We start from the raw sequence: 16,476 nt of genomic DNA on the forward strand, positions 1-16,476 counted from the left end.
GAAGCCTAGAGATCAGTCTACCTCTATGAGATATTTTACTTTGTCCTAAGTATGCTGGTGGTTCTTGACTTTCTCATCTAACCACAAGGTGGTACACTTTTTTTTTTTTTTTTTTTTTTTTTTGACAGGCAGAGTGGACAGTGAGAGAGAGACAGAGAGAAAGGTCTTCCTTTTGCCATTGGTTCACCCTCCAATGGCCGCCGCGGTAGCGCGCTGCGGCCGGCGCACCGCGCTGATCCGATGGCAGGAGCCAGGTGCTTCTCCTGGTCTCCCATGGGGTGCAGGGCCCAAGCACTTGGGCCATCCTCCACTGCACTCCCTGGCCACAGCAGAGAGCTGGCCTGGAAGAGGGGCAACCGGGACAGGATCGGTGCCCCGACCGGGACTAGAACCGGGGGTGCCGGCGCCGCAAGGCGGAGGATTAGCCTACTATATTGCTTATTCACATCATGATAATGTGCTCTGTTGGAAGTTCTAGCACAGATAAGTGTGGATAACCTTCTGAGGTTTTTTCTTTCTTTCTTTCTTTCCGTCTTGTTCCTCTGAAATCCTAGGGATACCATTCATACCTTTTTTTAAAAAAAGATTTATTTATTTATTTGAAAGGCAGAGTTACAGGGAGGCAGAGGCAGAGAGAGAAAGTGAGGTCTTCCATCTACTAGTTCACTCTCCAAATGGCCACAATGGCTGGAGCTACACCAGTCTGAAACCAGGAGCCAGGAGCTTCCTCTGGGTCTCCCATGTGGGTGCAGGAGCCCAAGGACTTGGGCCATCTTCTACTGATTTCCCAGGCCAAAGCAGAGAGCTAGATTGGAAGTGGAGCCAGGACTCAAACCCATATGGGATGGGTGGCTTTACTGCAGATGATGGCTTTACCCACTATGCCACAACGCTGGCCCCATTTACACTTTTCTTGACTGACAGTAGGTCCTTGAGAGTGAAAATATCCTTCAGATATTTGTATGGTGGAAAGATCCTTTATGGTTTTAAGTTTCTATGTCAAATTTCACTTTTCATACTTTGGTTCTGCTCAGTGAAATGACTATTGTGAAACCAAGAACAGATTGGACTCATGGCAGAACAGGAGAGAAGTGTGTCTGCACGGTCTATTCACACTGATGCTCTGGACGCTGCCACTTCTGATGGCCTGAAGCTGCAGGCATGACATCTTCTACTTTTGGAGTTGCTGGGCAGTGGTACAGGGCTCATTGCTAGCCTTCTGATGCCAAAGAGAAAGTTAGACCCCAGTTGGGGAGAGCTGTTGGTATTAAAGATCACTTCATACTCTTCCTTGTTTTCTGATAGTTGACATTTTATGAGATGTCTCATGAGGATAAGGTGTGGAGTTAACAGTAGAAATGCATTTTGTAGACTGTAAGAATTCAAAATGAGAATGGATTTTTAGCAGAAAATTTGAATAACATTTGATTATTATCTCATGATATTAGAGGAGGAAAGCAGAATGTTAGTGCTGTAGGTTTGTTGCTCAAAACATTTCCACAGAAGGATACCTTTACCCACTCTTGTAAAACTCATCTGCTACTACTCAAGTTATGTGTGGACTCTTTTAAAATGAGAGTACAGTAAATATACGTCACTTACCTGAAACTGTTGGGAAAAACTCTCTCGTTTGCAGGATTAGGCTTGTAGATTTGCTATGGCCCGTACATTGCGCTGATCCCATTCCTTCGGGCAGGCTTACTTTTGTGTCCATTCCCAGCAGAATACTTGCCTGGTTGAAATCTCATTCAGGTCACATCAGCAAGCACCAATACTGCTGCAACACCATTAAGGATCAGGCTATGTTTGTCCGGTTTGAGTATCCCTGTGAGCTTTTTGTAAACATTGTTTTAACCTTTGTGAGTTTTTCTGGAGTCCTATGAAGTAATTGCCACCAAAATAGAGACAGACATTTCCTCAAGTTACCCAGGTAATCTTTCTTTTTGAAGGAATTAGAACTGAAGTTATTTTCAGAGACCTCCAGGCTTCTGATGTCAGCATTTAGATTAAATATCTAAAAGGATTCTAGAATAGGGTGACACTTAAAGCCCACCACAGGGAATTCTCCACACTTCTTGGCCACCATCATGATGTCTTTGATGTAGCATATCTCTTTTCCACATTTATTCCTCTTTGTATACTTCAAAAAAAAAAATCATTTGATGCTCTTGATGTCCTCCTCCACCATCTTTGCAAAGGTGATGTCTGGCTAAACAGTAGGCATTCCCATATTCTGATTAACAAAAAGACCCAGACCTACAGTCGGTTGGAGCTGCTCCTACTACTGTTTAGAAAGAAGAGTGGTGCTGGTGGAACTGAAGAACAGGTGAGACTAGTCCTGAAGGGATGGGTTGTCTGCTTTTCTTCCGGTTAGGAGGAGTCATTATGTACATTAGAGTGGGCTAAGATGGAGTAATCTCCTCTGTTAGACCATATGCTACTATGGTGCTGATAAGTATGTGTGAAAAATGACAGGGAAAAGTAAATTAATTGTATTCTTTCGATAAGGTATGCTATTCCAGGTAATTATTTCATGACAGTTTTAGTTATAGTACTTGTTTTTATCAGGAAATAAATGATAGTTTTAGGAGCCTTTTATTGGAAAGACAATTGTATCAAATTAGTACAAATTAGATTTTTGTCTTTATAAAGGTGAGCAAACCCATGAGCAGTTTTTAAATTGATGTGTTCTAGTCTACAAATGAACAAATTCTGTTTGAGGGTTAAAGAAGCTATTATTTTGTCCTTTATGCTGACAGCTTCATTACAGATTGGCCTACTGTTGGCATTAAAAAAATGTTTGGCTCCTTATGATCTTTGTGCATGCAACTACAATATTAATGCAGCACCACAGCACTGTTCATTAAGAAATGACTTTAAATGAGGTTGAAGCATGTAAATTTGGAAAGATACAGATGTTAAATGCAGTCATTTCTCTTTGTGTACAGCCGTATGGCTAATAATTTCCAAGTGGCTAAAGCTCTTGTTAGCAAGAGTGCTGGTGTGTTAAGAATGGCTCTATAAATAACTTTAAGAACTGAAGTTGAAGGTGCTTCTTTTAAAGACTATTGTTAACTAAACATTATTGCCAAACAGATGGAAAGCATTCACCAGCCTGATGTTTTTAGGTCTAATTATATTATCACCAGCCCTGTACGGCTCAGTTGAAGAGGTGTATCCAGAGGCCAATTTATAATCATTTAGCCAACACCTGTTTGGGAGAAATTGACAGTCAAAGGGCACATTTAAAAAAAATCACATATGTTCTTGTGTTTATTGCCTCAATGTGAACATTTTCTAGTCACAAACAAACTTGGTAGGAGAAGAAAGTAAATGTAAACAGAAGCAGCCCTTCCCGGTCATGTTTATCCATCTTAATTTGCCCTTTTTATCGGCTCTGCTTCATGCTTCATGGCTGAGACCAGCAAAGAGATATCACTTCTGTTTTATGCAGGTATATTCTGTGCAGTCAATTAAGAGGCTTCTGGTAGGGAAAAGAAATTCCTTCCTTTGATTGTACAACTTCCGTATCTTTTCATCTAGTGAGATGTTTTCTTTTTCATATAGCTGAATTATATTCAAACAGGAATGGCCTTCTGGTGAGTGACTTAAAGGAGTCACAACTTGATATCAGAAGAGAATTAAGGAACACTAAATGTCTTCCAATACTCAGCAGATGTTCACTGAGTCTTTCTGTGCAGAGAGAGGCACCATGGTGCCTCCTTTTGCGCTCATGATATGTTAATTTCGCTTTGAAGGTTCAAGTTCTATGAGTATGTTTCCATGCATCAGAGTCTTAGGATTGGTGGTGTCTGTACCTCAGAGGGCAGTTAGGGAGCGAATAGATCTGTTGTGTCTGAAACAAATCAAAACCCAAACCTTCGTTGAACTGATGGTGCCACTAGCTCGTTTGTTTTAGTGTTTTTTCCTTCGTCTACCCGCTTTACTATTGAAAAATTTATATCTAGCATCTCCATTTTCTTTTTTACCTGTTTTTTTTTTTTTTTTTTAAGATTTACTTATTTATTTGAAAGGCAGGGTTACAGAGGGAGAGGGAGAGAAAAAGAGAGAAAGGTCTTCACTCTGTGGTTCACTCCCCAGATAGCCTCAGCAGTCAGAGTTGGACTGGTCAGGAGCCAGGAGCTTCTTCTGGGTCTCCCACATGGGTGCGGGGTCCCAAGTACTTGGGCCATCTTCTGCTGCTCTTCCAGGCCATTAGCAGGAGCTGGATGGGAAGTGGAGCAATCCCATAAGGGATGTGGGTGTCTCAGGTAGTAGCTTTTGCCTGCTATGCCACAATGCCGGCCCCATTTTTTACCTTTTATTAACTCAGGGCAGTCTGGCTTCTGTCCTTGGCAGGTCACTGCAGAATGCAGTAGTGGCTTCCTCGTGGCTTTAACCAGTGGTCCCTTCCCAGTCCTCATTCTTCATGGCTTCTCTTTGTTGTTTGGCACAACTGATTGCTCTCATCTTAAGTGTTCACTTTCTGTGACACCTGAACCACTGTGTTTTCCTGATTCTCTTTGGATTTTTCTCCCTACATTTTTGGTTGTTGTTTAATTTCACCCATACTATTCCAGTCATGTATAAACTTCAAAATTCAAGCACCAAAATATTGTATGTTTACTGTTTATATAGAGAACATAGCTTAGCAGTTGAAGAGGAAGAAGCCTAGAGCCAGACTGCCAAGTTTGTTTTTTTTTTCCATTTATTAAACTTTTATTTAATGAATATAAATTTCCAAAGTACAGCTTATGGGTTACAATGGCTTCCCCCCTCCCATAACTTCCCTCCCACCCTCAACTCTCCCCTTTCCCACTCCCTCTCCCCTTCCATTCACATCAAGATTCATTTTCAATTCTCTTTATATACAGAAGATCAGTTTAGTATATATTAGGTAAAGATTTCAACAGTTTGCCCCCATATAGCAACACAAAGTGAAAAAAATACTGTTGGAGTACTAGTTATAGAATTAAGTAACAGTGTACAGCACATTAAAGACAGATATCCTACATAATATTTTTTTAAAAATTAATTAATTTTCTATGCCATTTCCAATTTAACACCAGGTTTTTTTTTTCCATTTCCAATTATCTTTATATACAGAAGATCGATTCAGTATATAATTAGTAAAGACCTCATCAGTTTGTACCCACACAGAAACACAAAGTGTAAAAATACTGTTTTAGTACTAGTTATAGCATCACTTCACATTAGACAACACATTAAGGACAGATCCCACATGGGATGGAAGTACACAGTGACTCCTGCTGCGTCAGTAATCTCCCTAGGCTCTAGTCATGAGTTGCCAGGGCTATGGAAGCCTTTAGAGTTCGCTGACTTTGATCTTATTCCGATAGGGTCATAGTCAAAGTGGAAGTTCTCTCCTCCCTTCAGAGAAAGGTACCTCCTTCTTTGATGCAGACTGCCAAGTTTAAATTTTGCATCTCTCACTTCTTAGCTTTCTGATCATGGGGAATTTAATAGCTTTCTATTTGTTCCTCATCTGCAAAGTGGATTAATAAAATATATCTACCTCTTTGGAGTGCAGAACTCATTACATAATTTAACTCTTTAAAGCTCAGCATCGTACCAGGTAGAAAGGAAGCATTCCAGTGAGGGGCACACTCTCATATCTTTAATTTTTATCTTTATGGAGAACGTCCAAATATCAATTATTATTATTTAAAATTTTATATATAAATTTTAAATTTTACTTTGAGAGGGAGACGGGGAGTGGGAGGAGGGAGCGAGTGAACCTCTATCTGCTGGTTCACTTTCCATACCCACAACAGCTGGGTCTGGGCCAGGCAAAATCTGGGAGCCAGGAACTCGTTCTGGATCACCAGCATGGGTGGAGGGTCCTACCCACTTGAACAATCACCTGTTGCCTTCTAGAGTCCACTTTAGCAGGAACCTGGAATTGGAAGCAGAGCTGGAACTTGAACCTAGGTACTCAGACACAGTATTCAGGATTGTCTCAAGTGCCACCTTAACTTCTGTGCCTAGCATCTAGCCCCTCAGTCTTCAGTTTTGACTTATTTTCTATGCTTCATTTCCATATTGGCCTCTTCCTCTTGTACTTTTATATTTAAATCTGCTAGCCATACATTTAATGAACATTTACCATATGAAGACAACAATGTATTATGTGATAGGAGAAATATAATTTCCGTTTACCAAAAATCTAGCAACTTAGAACAACCAAATGTAATATCTTAATTCTGTAGGTCAGAGGACTGACGTAGGTCTCTTTGGACTAAAATCAAGGCCCTGGCAAGGCTGCATTCCTTACTGGAGTCTCTGGGAAAGGGTTGACTTCCAGGATCATTCAAGTCATTGGCTGGTTTCTCTTTCCTTCTGGCTGCCAACCAAAGGCAGCTCTGCACTCCTAGACGCTGTCTGTGTTTCTTCTCAGCCTCACTGGGAGCTCCTAGTGGTCTCTGCTCTTCTTTCATGTGGCTCTCTTATGTCTCAGAACGAGCAACTGAGTGTCCTTCTGCAACTCAGATATTTCCTGTTTCCCTTTCTGCTGGATCGCGTCTCTGCCTTCTATTTCTTCTTGCAGGAGACACTTTTCTTCTTTTCAGGGTTCATGTGATATGATGGAACCCACTCAGATAATCCTGAAAAAAACCTGTTTACCTTAATTACGTCTGCCATGTCCTGTCCTGTCCTTCCCTCTCCTCCCCTCCCCTCCTCACCTCTTCCCTCACCTCTCCTCCCCTCCCCTCCCCTCTGCCCTCCCCTCCCCTCCTCTCCTCTGCCCTCTCTCCCCTCCCCTTCAATCCCCTCCCCTCACCTTCCCTCCCCTTCCCCCTCCTTTCCTCTCCCCCCTCTTCCCTTCCCTCCCCTATCCTCTCCTCTCCTCTCCTTCCCCCTTCCTTCCTCCCTTTCTTTTTTCCTTTCTCCCATCCCTCCCCCTTTCTTTCTTCTAGTAGCATAACACATTCACAGATGCTGGAGATGAGGTTCTGAACACATTTGGGGCCGTCATTCTGTTTGTGACATGCTCCTGGAAAGCCAATGGCTGCCCAGGTGCTAGACATGTGAATAAATAAAACCAAATTTAATGATTAGAGATGCTACTGTAGAAGTTGATACTGTATAACATGGAAGAACATAGCATTACTGAGAGGTAACACTGGCATTTGGCCTTAATATGCAAAGGAGGAGTACTTGTTTGAAAAGTGGCTGGGAAACATTTCCAGGAGAACAGCAGTAACACTTTAACATGTTTAAATGAAAGTTGCTATCTTTAAAAAAAAAAAAAGATTTATTTATTTATTTGAAAGAGTTACGCAGAGAAAGGAGAGGCAGAGAGAGAAAGGGGGGGGGGTCTTCCATCCACTAGTTCACTGCCCAATTGGCCACAATGGCTGTAACTGCGCTGATCCGAAGCCAGGAGCTTCCTCCAGGTTCCCCACGCGGATGCAGGGGCCCAGGGACTTGGGCCATCCTCCACTGCCTTCCCAGGCCATTGCAGAGAGCTGGATTGGTGGAGCAGCCGGGCCTCAAACCGGCGCCCATATGGGATGCCAGTGTTTCAGGCCAGGGCGTTAACCCACTGTGCCACAGTGCTGGCCCTAGGAAGGTGCTATCTTATCAGACTGGCTTCCCTTGTTAACTCTCCCGTTTCCTCCTACCAGACTTTTATTTTCCTAAGCTTAACATCTTTAAAACAGTTTATTAATTTTTATTTTATTTGAAAGGCAGAGAGACAGAGACAGACATCTTCCATTCACTGGTTCATTCCTCAAATGCCTGCCATGCCCAGGGCTGGGTCAGGCAAAACCAGGATCCTGGAATGCCATCCAGGTCTCCCAGGTTGGTGTGATGGGGACCCAAGTGCTCGAGCCATCATTTACTACCTTCCAGGGAATTAGTAGGAAGCTGGATTGGAGGTCCAGGAGCCAGGATACAAACAAGGCACTATGATCAAAATTGCAGGCATGCCAAGTGGCATTTTAACCACTGTGCCAAAATCCTACTTGTCTTTTTTTTTTTTTTCATTTTATTTGAATGGTGGATACACAGACACATAGACTCACACACATACCTTCTGTATATTTATTTACTTTCAAAATTCCCACAGTAGCTGGGTCTGGTTCAGGCTGAAGCAAGGAGCTCAGAACTTAATCCATGGGGACTGCCCTGTGGCATAGTGGGTAAAGCTGCTGCTTGCAGTGCCAGCATCCCATATGGGCACTGGTTCGAGTCCTGGCTGCTCTACTTCCGATCCAGCTCTCTCCTATGGCCTGGGAAAGCAGTGCAAGATGGCCCAAATCCTTGGGCCCCTGCACCCACGTGGAAGACCTGGAGGAAGCTGCTGGCTTTGGATTGGCACAGCTCCAGCCACTGAGGCCATCTGAGGAGTGAACCAGCAGATGGAAGACCTCTCTTGCTCTCTCTCTCTCTGCCTCTGCCTCTCTTACCTCTGCCTTCAAGTAAATAAATAAATCTTAAAAAAAAAAAGAACTTAATGCAGGTCTCCAACATAGGTGACAGTGACCCAAGGACTGGAATCATCATCTGCTCTGTCTCAGAGTATGCGTCAGTGGGAAACTAGATTAGAAGTGGAGGAACTGGGACTTGAACCAGGTTTTCTGACACATGGAATTTAAGTGTCTCAAGAGGCAACTTTAACTGCTGAGCCAAATGCCTGCCCCTCTAATTTATGTTTTAAAAGGAAAATCCTGGAGCTGGTGCTATGGCATAGTGGGTAAAGCTACCATCTGCAATGCCAGCATCCTATATGGGCACTGGTTTGAGTTCTGGCTGCTCCATTTCCAATCCAACTCTATGGTGATGTGCCTGGGAAAGCAGTAAAAGATGGGCAAAATCCTTGGGCCCCTGCCACGCACATGAGAGACCTAGAAGAAGCTCTTGGCTCCTGGCTTTGGACTAGCCCAGCTCTGGCCATTGTGGCCATTTGGGAAGTGAACCAGTAGATGGAAGATCTCCTCTCTCTCTCTTTCTCTCTCTCTCTCTGTCCTCCCGCCCCTCCTGCTCATGCTGCTCAGCGTCTAAAAGGCCTTCGTCATGGAGACTTTCGTCCACCTCTGCTCGCTTGGCAGCTGGACGGCACTGCTGGCCTTAGCGCTGGTGACGGGGCTGCTGGCCCTCAGCACGCTGGCCCTGTACGTGGCTGTTGTCAATGTACACTCTAGGCTTGGTGTCCAGCACGGACCCGCCTCCTGCCTTGCCCCAGGTGTGAGTGAAGTAAACAGTGTTTGAAAATCAGAAAAAAAATTGATAAATAAATCAATTTATTTAGTTTGAAAGGCAGAGCTACAGAGGCACAGAGGCAGAAAGAGGTCTTCCATTTGCTGGTTTACTCCCCAAATGGCTGCAACAGCTGGAGCTGAGCCAATCCAAAGCCAGGAGCCAGCAGCTTCTCTGGGTCTCTAACGTGGGTGCAGGGGCCCAAGGACTTGCACCATCTTCTACTGCTTTCCCAGGCCATAGGAGAGAGCTGGATCGGAAGAGGAGCAGCTGGGACATGAACTGGCACCCATGTGGTATGCTGGAACTGCAGGTGGTGGCTTTACCCGCTATGCTATAGTGCCCCCCCCCCCTAAGATTATAAATCTTAAAAAAAAAAAAAAAAAAGGAAAATCCTGTCTGCTGATTTGAGAGTAGACCATAGAGTAACACTGATGGAAACAGGGAGATGAACTGGGAGGTCGTTGTTAAAAGTCACATAAGGGCCGGTGCCGTGGCTTAACAGGCTAATCCTCCGCCTCGCGGCGCCGGCACACCGGTTCTAGTCCCGGTCGGGGCACTGGCTTCTATCCCGGTTGCCCCTCTTCCAGGCCAGCCCTCTGCTATGGCCTGGGAAGGCAGTGGAGGATGGCCCAGCCCAAGTCCTTGGGCCCTGCACCCGCAAGGGAGACCAGGAGAAGCGCCTGGCTCCTGGCTTCGGATCAGCGAGATGCGCCGGCCGCAGTGGCCATTGGAGGGTGAATCAATGGCAAAAAGGAAGACCTTTCTCTCTGTCTCTCTCTCTCACTGTCCACTCTGCCTGTCAAAAAAAAAAAAAAAAAAAAAAAAAGAAAAAAAAGAAAAAAGGCACATAAGAACTGGTGTTTTCTTGGTTCAGGCTAATTTTGCTTTTAAGCGTGAGTTCAGATTCTGTATTCCCTTTTTTTTTTCTTTTGTTTTTATTATTTATTTGAGATGGCAGGCACACACATACATGTGCACACACACAGACACACAGAAGCAGAGAGAAGCAGCTGCCATTTTCTGGGTCACTCCCCATAGGCCTGTGATGGCTACAGCCAGCCCATGTTGAAGCTAGAAGCTGGGAGCACAGTCCAGATCTTCTACATGGGTGGTAGGAACCCAATTACTTGAGCCATGGCCTGTTGCCTCCTAGGGTTTTGCATCAGCAGGAAGCTGGGAATTGAAACTAGGCACTCTGTTTTGAAATGTGAGAATCTTAACTGCTAGGCTAAATGTCAGCTCCCAGATTCTGGCTCTGTTTTGAAGATGGAGCTGATGTGATTTGTTGATGGTAAAAAGAGGAATTAAGGATGAGCCTGGGGGTGCTGGCATAGTGATGCAGCAGGCTAAGCCACTGCCTGTGATGTTGGCATCCCACCCCCAACTGCTGGTTCAAGTCCTAGCTGCTCTGCTTCCCTTCTAGCTCTCTGCTGATGTGCATGGGAAAGCAGTGGACAGTGACCCAAGTGCTAGGGCCCCTGCCATCCACGGAGGAGACCCAGATGGAGTTCCTGAGTACTAACTTCAGCCTGACCCAGCCCAGGCCATTGTGACTATTTGGGGAGTGAACCAGTGGATGGAAGATTCTTTCTCGGTATCCCCCAGCCCCCATCACTCTGTATTTCAAATAAATAAATGAGCAAATAAACAAGCAAATTTTAAAAAAGAAAGAAGAAGGGATGAGCCTGGGGTGGAGAAGCAGGCCAAAAGGATGCCTAGGGCTGCCAGACTCTGAGTTCGTGAGATCACATTATACAAGTTGCTCCATAAGAAGTTTTAGGAAGAAAATTGAGATTTCATCACTGTTTTTTTTTTTTTATTGTTGTTGTCATTACTGCTTAATATTAGCCATAAATGTTCCAAAGAAAAAATTGGTTGTCTAAAATAGTATTTTCTTTACTTTTAAGAAATGTATTTAAAACTAAATCTGGGAAACATAGTGATGATTCTAAGATATGGCCTTTAAGAAACAGACATCATAATGAAACCTATTTGTGGATGAGACTTATTTTAAATCTGTGATTTGGCTTAAATCTATTTAGAAATTGACAGTTTGGGGGAGTCAATTCTAATACCCTCCAACTCGTAAAGTTTAGTTTCCAAAAGTTAAGAAGTTAGTGTTTTATTGCATTGTGAGTAAGTTGCTACTCATGTCTTTTATGTAGGTTTTACTTGTAATGGACACAAGGACTGAACAGACCTTCATTTTAAAAGTAAGTAAAATGTGTATGTTAATGAATTTTGGATATTTATTTTCAAATTATGCTTCTGAAGAAGAGATATTTACAGTTTCTGCCCTGGATGTTTGAATGTCTCTGTGGTGGTCTGTATTTAATTTTCTTTCTATCCTTCCATCCTAGTTGCTAAGAACTCTGTAACATATGTTTAGTGTGGATAAACTGAAGAATGATTTCTTGCTGTTTAAAAGCGTAGTGTGAACTTGAAACACTTATCAAATACATTTTATATAAGACTACATAAATCCACCTTTGATTATGACTATGGTTTTCAAGCACAAAATATTGCCTTAAGTTCTGTGTTAAAGGTGTTTGGGAAAGTTGTCTGTATCACTGGCCCTCTTTTTGATCTGAATTCAATTTTGACCTCATTTGTGCCTCAATTTATAATTAATTAAATAAGAGAAAAAAAGCCTCCATTTTGTAGTTTTGAAATTGAATTTAGAATAGATTGTGATAGTACATATTCTCAAAAATATCCAAATTTTATGCATTTCTGCAAAATCCAGAAGGTGGAATTGATGAATTTTCTGTTACTTTTTCTGATACTTTTCCTTTTGCTGGTGAGATGCGGCCGGGGGTCGCCTGGACACACACTGAAGCACATATCTTTCCAGGACTGTCCTTCGTCACTGACATTTCCCTGGTTTTGAAACCCAGGGTTTGGCACCAGAAAACACACGTACCTTGTTCCCTCGGAGAAGACTTGATCATCTCTGTCCTTTTTTGGATAACAATTTTGAAGTTGCCTGTTTAGTCTCGGGCTACCATTTGCGTCTCCAGAACTCGAATTGATCTCACTATGTCTACTGCTTTAAAGATATACATAAGTAAAATACAACTTAAAAGGTCACAGCAAAATAACTGTGTGTCATCGTGATGACTTAGTTTGAGAGCGTCTCTAATAAAAACACTGACCCACGTAATTGATTTTAATGGCAGCTTTGTGGCATCTTCCGTTCTCTGGATGCACGCCAGATGCCATCAGCAGAGCCTCCAGGGACCGAGGGGCACAGAGCAGCAGATGAGTGATTCCTCTGAAGCCCAGAGTAACTCGGATAGATTAGTTTGGTTGATAAACACAGAGCACAGCAGGCTCCAAAGGCAGCTGAGGGTACAACTGACCTTTTTGTTCTCTGTCAGGGTCTAAGGAAAAGCAGCGAGTACAGCAGGAACAGAAAGACCATCATCCCCCGCTGTGTGCCCAACATGGTGTGTCTGCACAAGTACATCATCTCGGAGGAGTCGGTGTTTCTGGTGCTGCAGCACGCGGAAGGTCGGTGTGCACGCGGGCTTGCTCATGGCCTGAGGAATGTCACCCACTTGGCTTCCCAGTTCTGAAAACGTCCTCCTCACACCTGCCATTTCAGGAGCAGATAAATTGCACGAAACGCATGGGACACAGGTCCCTGTGCTCTGCTCTGCCTCCCTGTTTTGAGTGATGAGGGAAAATGAAAAGCTGGGTGCACAGCAGATCTCTTTGAACTCTGTATCATTCTTGAGCCTACTGAGCTGCTTTCTCACAGAATTTATTTCACGTAATGAGAACTTTAACGTGACGGCTGAAAAAGCTAGGTTTTATTCAAGGGATTTGTATTTCATTCTCTTGTTCTCTGCAAAACAAAAAAGACACGTTCATGTTAGATAACTAAAATGAAAAGTGTCCCCTGAAGAATTAATTAATTACATCCCCCCCTTTTTATGAAGCAAGGGTGTTTGCTTAACACTTGACGTTACGTAGTTATTCTGATCTCAGTTTTTATGAATACAGCCATTGGCACCACAGATGGGTACAAAGCACAGAACACTGCTACCTTCAAATCATTTGTGAAATTCCAGCTCTTAGTACAGGGAACAGGTGGCAAAAATAAATGGTATGTTTTAATTTGGCGTTGCCCTCTAATACCTGAATTTAAATAAATAGTCTTTGATTTAGAATGACTGAAGATAGCAAACACAAATTCACTTAATAAAATATTGCCTTCTGCCTTCTAAGAGATTTTCTTAAAACAGTAAAAAAAAAAAAGTAGTACTTAATTTCCGTGTTTCATGAAGGCATTGTTGTTCTTCTATTACTGAAGATAAAGACCAATTCTGCTTTACTAATAGGCATAGCATCTGAATGTAATACATTTTCCCAGGAAAAGGTGTGCATTCTGGATTGAGGTCTCTTATGATAAACTAATGCAAGATTTTTGACGGGGGCAATAAACTATTAATATTGTTTATTATGAAGTACAGCACAAGATAACTACAGCTGGAGGGAAGACCTCCATATGCAGTGTTTAATAGGAAATTCAGAAGGGGCTCCATGGTCTCCCAGGTATTAAGAGAGTTAATTGCGTGTGTGAATTGGATAACTAATTCACCTTTGTTCAGACATTACAGACAGCTTTTATCTGAGGATACCAGTGCATTACAGACATTATTGAATTAGAGGTCATGTCATCTGATAGCGAAATACAGCCACCTCTGGTGTGGAACAAAATAACTTGCGTAGTAATAATCCATAATAATTTAGAACAAGGTCAGTAGGATGAATGTAATTATAGTCAATATTCTATTACCCAGCGTGGATTATTCATGTTGGAGATTATCAGTGGCAAATTTCAATCCTAGCTTACCTTTATTAATTTGTAGCTTTATCTTCCTTTTCCTCATCTTCCTTCTCTGTGTCATACTTCAGATTTTCTTCTGCCATCTTCTTGCTTTTCCTTGTATATCTTAAAGCTAATATTTCAGCTGATTTTACTTTAATATTATAGGCCATTTTAATAATCTTTTTAAAATAAAGAGACACATAACTTTCAAATTTTAAACTGTTTTATAGATTCTCTTTACCAAGTTTTATTTACCTTTACCATTGTCCATTTCTGACTTTGGATGGTCATGTGACCCTAGTATTTGTTCTGGATTTTTTTTTAGGGATTTATTTATTTGAAAGGTAGAGTTATAGCAAGGGAAGGAGGGAAAGAGAAGGAGGGAGGGAGGGAGGGAGAGAGAGAGAGAGAGATCCATCTTCTGTCTGCTGGTTTGCTCCCCGATGGCTGCAACGGCCAGGACTGGGCAGAGCTGAAGCCAGGAGCTTCTTCCTGGTCTCTTGAATGGGTGGCAGAGGCCCAAGTACTTGGGCCATTTTTTTGCTCCTTTTTTCAGGCCGTTGACAGGAGCTCGATCAGAAGTGAAGCATCTCAGACTTGAACCAGAGCCCATATGGGATGCCAGCATTACAGGAGGTGGCTTAATCTGATATTCCACAATGTTGGCCCCATCCTGGATTTTTTTAACATGGGGAGAAGATAATTTTGACTGTACATGTCAAGTATCGTTTAATTTTAAGAAGGCTTTATAATAGTAAATTATAGTGTAATTAGGAACTCAATTCATTTACTATTTACATTTATTGAACATATACTATATGGTAGATTGTTTTTTAGGTGAACAAGAGAGGAAAAGAACCTATCCTTTTGGAACTTAAATTCTTCTGAATAATTTAACAAAAGGAAAAAAAAAAAAACCCAAATCAAGAGAATATATAATTCCAGACTGTATTGATCCTAAACTTTGGGAGATATAAAAGAGGACAGCTGGGAAGCACTGTAGATGAAGTGGTCAAGGGCACCCTCTCTGAGAAGGTGACAGTTAAGAGGAATTTGGTAAACAGTAAAGGAGACCATTTGCTTGGAGTGTAATAGGTGTGGTAGATGAGGCTGTTTGAGAAACGGGTAGCTGGAGTCTTTTAATGTCAGGGTAAAGACTTTGGCTTTCATTCAAGTGCATTGAGAAAATGTTGGACATCTAAAGCAGCGACAGGTCTTGTCTACATTTTTAAAAGGTCGCTCTGACCATTTTATGGGGGAAGAGGTTGTAGAAAGACAAGAATAAGATCAATGAAAAGGCTAATACAGTAATCTAAGCAAAATATGATGGGTTGGCATTCTGGGGTACATGGTGATGTTTTGAGCATAAGGTCAACGGGATCTGTGATGGATTCAAGATTAGGGAAGAGAAGAACCTCAGATTCTTGTAATGTCATGTCTCAGTGGGCTTGGGCAGTGATGTGGACTAGGTGATGGTAGTGTGCTGCCTCTTAGTCATCAGGGGGACTTTTCTGTGGCACCATCATGAATTAGGTCAGAAAAATGTCACTTTTGTGTGTGCAGTAATTACTGAAAAAGTAAACCTTGAATAGTTGTCTTCTGCATAATATAAGTGCTTAAAAGTATTTATGATTTGTGGCTTTGACATCCCACTGTTTGCAGAACTAGTCATAATTTACGTGAGCCTGTTGGACTTCTTTGCTTCCCATCTGTAATTCATTCAGGTAGAAACTTATTGATTGCCTACTGAGGCAGAGGCATAGTTCTACTATGGCAGTGAACAGAACATACTTGGCCCAATTGGTGCTTACACTGTATTATAGAGGCAGGACAGGCAGTAAGCAAATGCATAAGTAAATATTCCTATGTCTGTTAGAGAAAAATGCTATGGAGTAGAGTTAAGTGAAGAAAAGGGAAGGGGATGCCAAATGGGTGGCTGGTCACTTTACTGAGAAGGGGAAGTTCAATGAGAGACATGAAGGAAGCAAGAGAAACTCCATTGGGAATAATGTATTCTTGTAGGTTATGTAGGTTTTCGGTATGTGGTAGGACCAAATTCTACTTCTCTATCCCTGCATCCAGCATTAAATTTAACTGGACACCAGCAGAGAATGGGAAGAGCTTGAAACAGGTCCACCACCACCACCCCCCAGCCCCCGCCCGCTTCCCCCTTGTAGATACAGGTTGTTTTTTTTTTTTTTTTAAAAAGATTTCTTTCTTACTTTGAAAGGCAGAGTGACAGAGAGGGAGGGAGAAATGGAGAGGAAGAGAGATAGATATTGAGATCTTCTATCTGCCAGTTCACTTCCCAAATGGCCAGGACAGCCAGGGCTAGACCAGGCTGAAGCCTAGAGCCAAGAATTCCATCTGGGTCTCCCTTGTGGTAGGCAGAGGCCCAAGTACTTGGGCCA

At 42.6% G+C, this 16,476-nt stretch overlaps 1 protein-coding gene across 2 annotated transcripts in view; it reads left to right on the plus strand.

The window, feature by feature from the left end:
- Positions 1–16,476, plus strand: part of RPS6KC1 (ribosomal protein S6 kinase C1) — a 178,428-nt gene that overhangs the window by 124,068 nt on the left and 37,884 nt on the right. For both annotated transcript variants that reach the window (XM_062210336.1, XM_062210335.1), the window contains exons 9-10: positions 11,394–11,441; positions 12,609–12,741. In XM_062210336.1, the coding sequence (XP_062066320.1) occupies positions 11,394–11,441; positions 12,609–12,741 (181 nt within the window). The remainder of the gene's footprint in view (positions 1–11,393; positions 11,442–12,608; positions 12,742–16,476) is intronic.

The sequence above is a fragment of the Lepus europaeus genome, chromosome 14, assembly GCF_033115175.1.
Source record: "Lepus europaeus isolate LE1 chromosome 14, mLepTim1.pri, whole genome shotgun sequence".
Taxonomy (NCBI): Eukaryota; Metazoa; Chordata; class Mammalia; order Lagomorpha; family Leporidae; genus Lepus; species Lepus europaeus.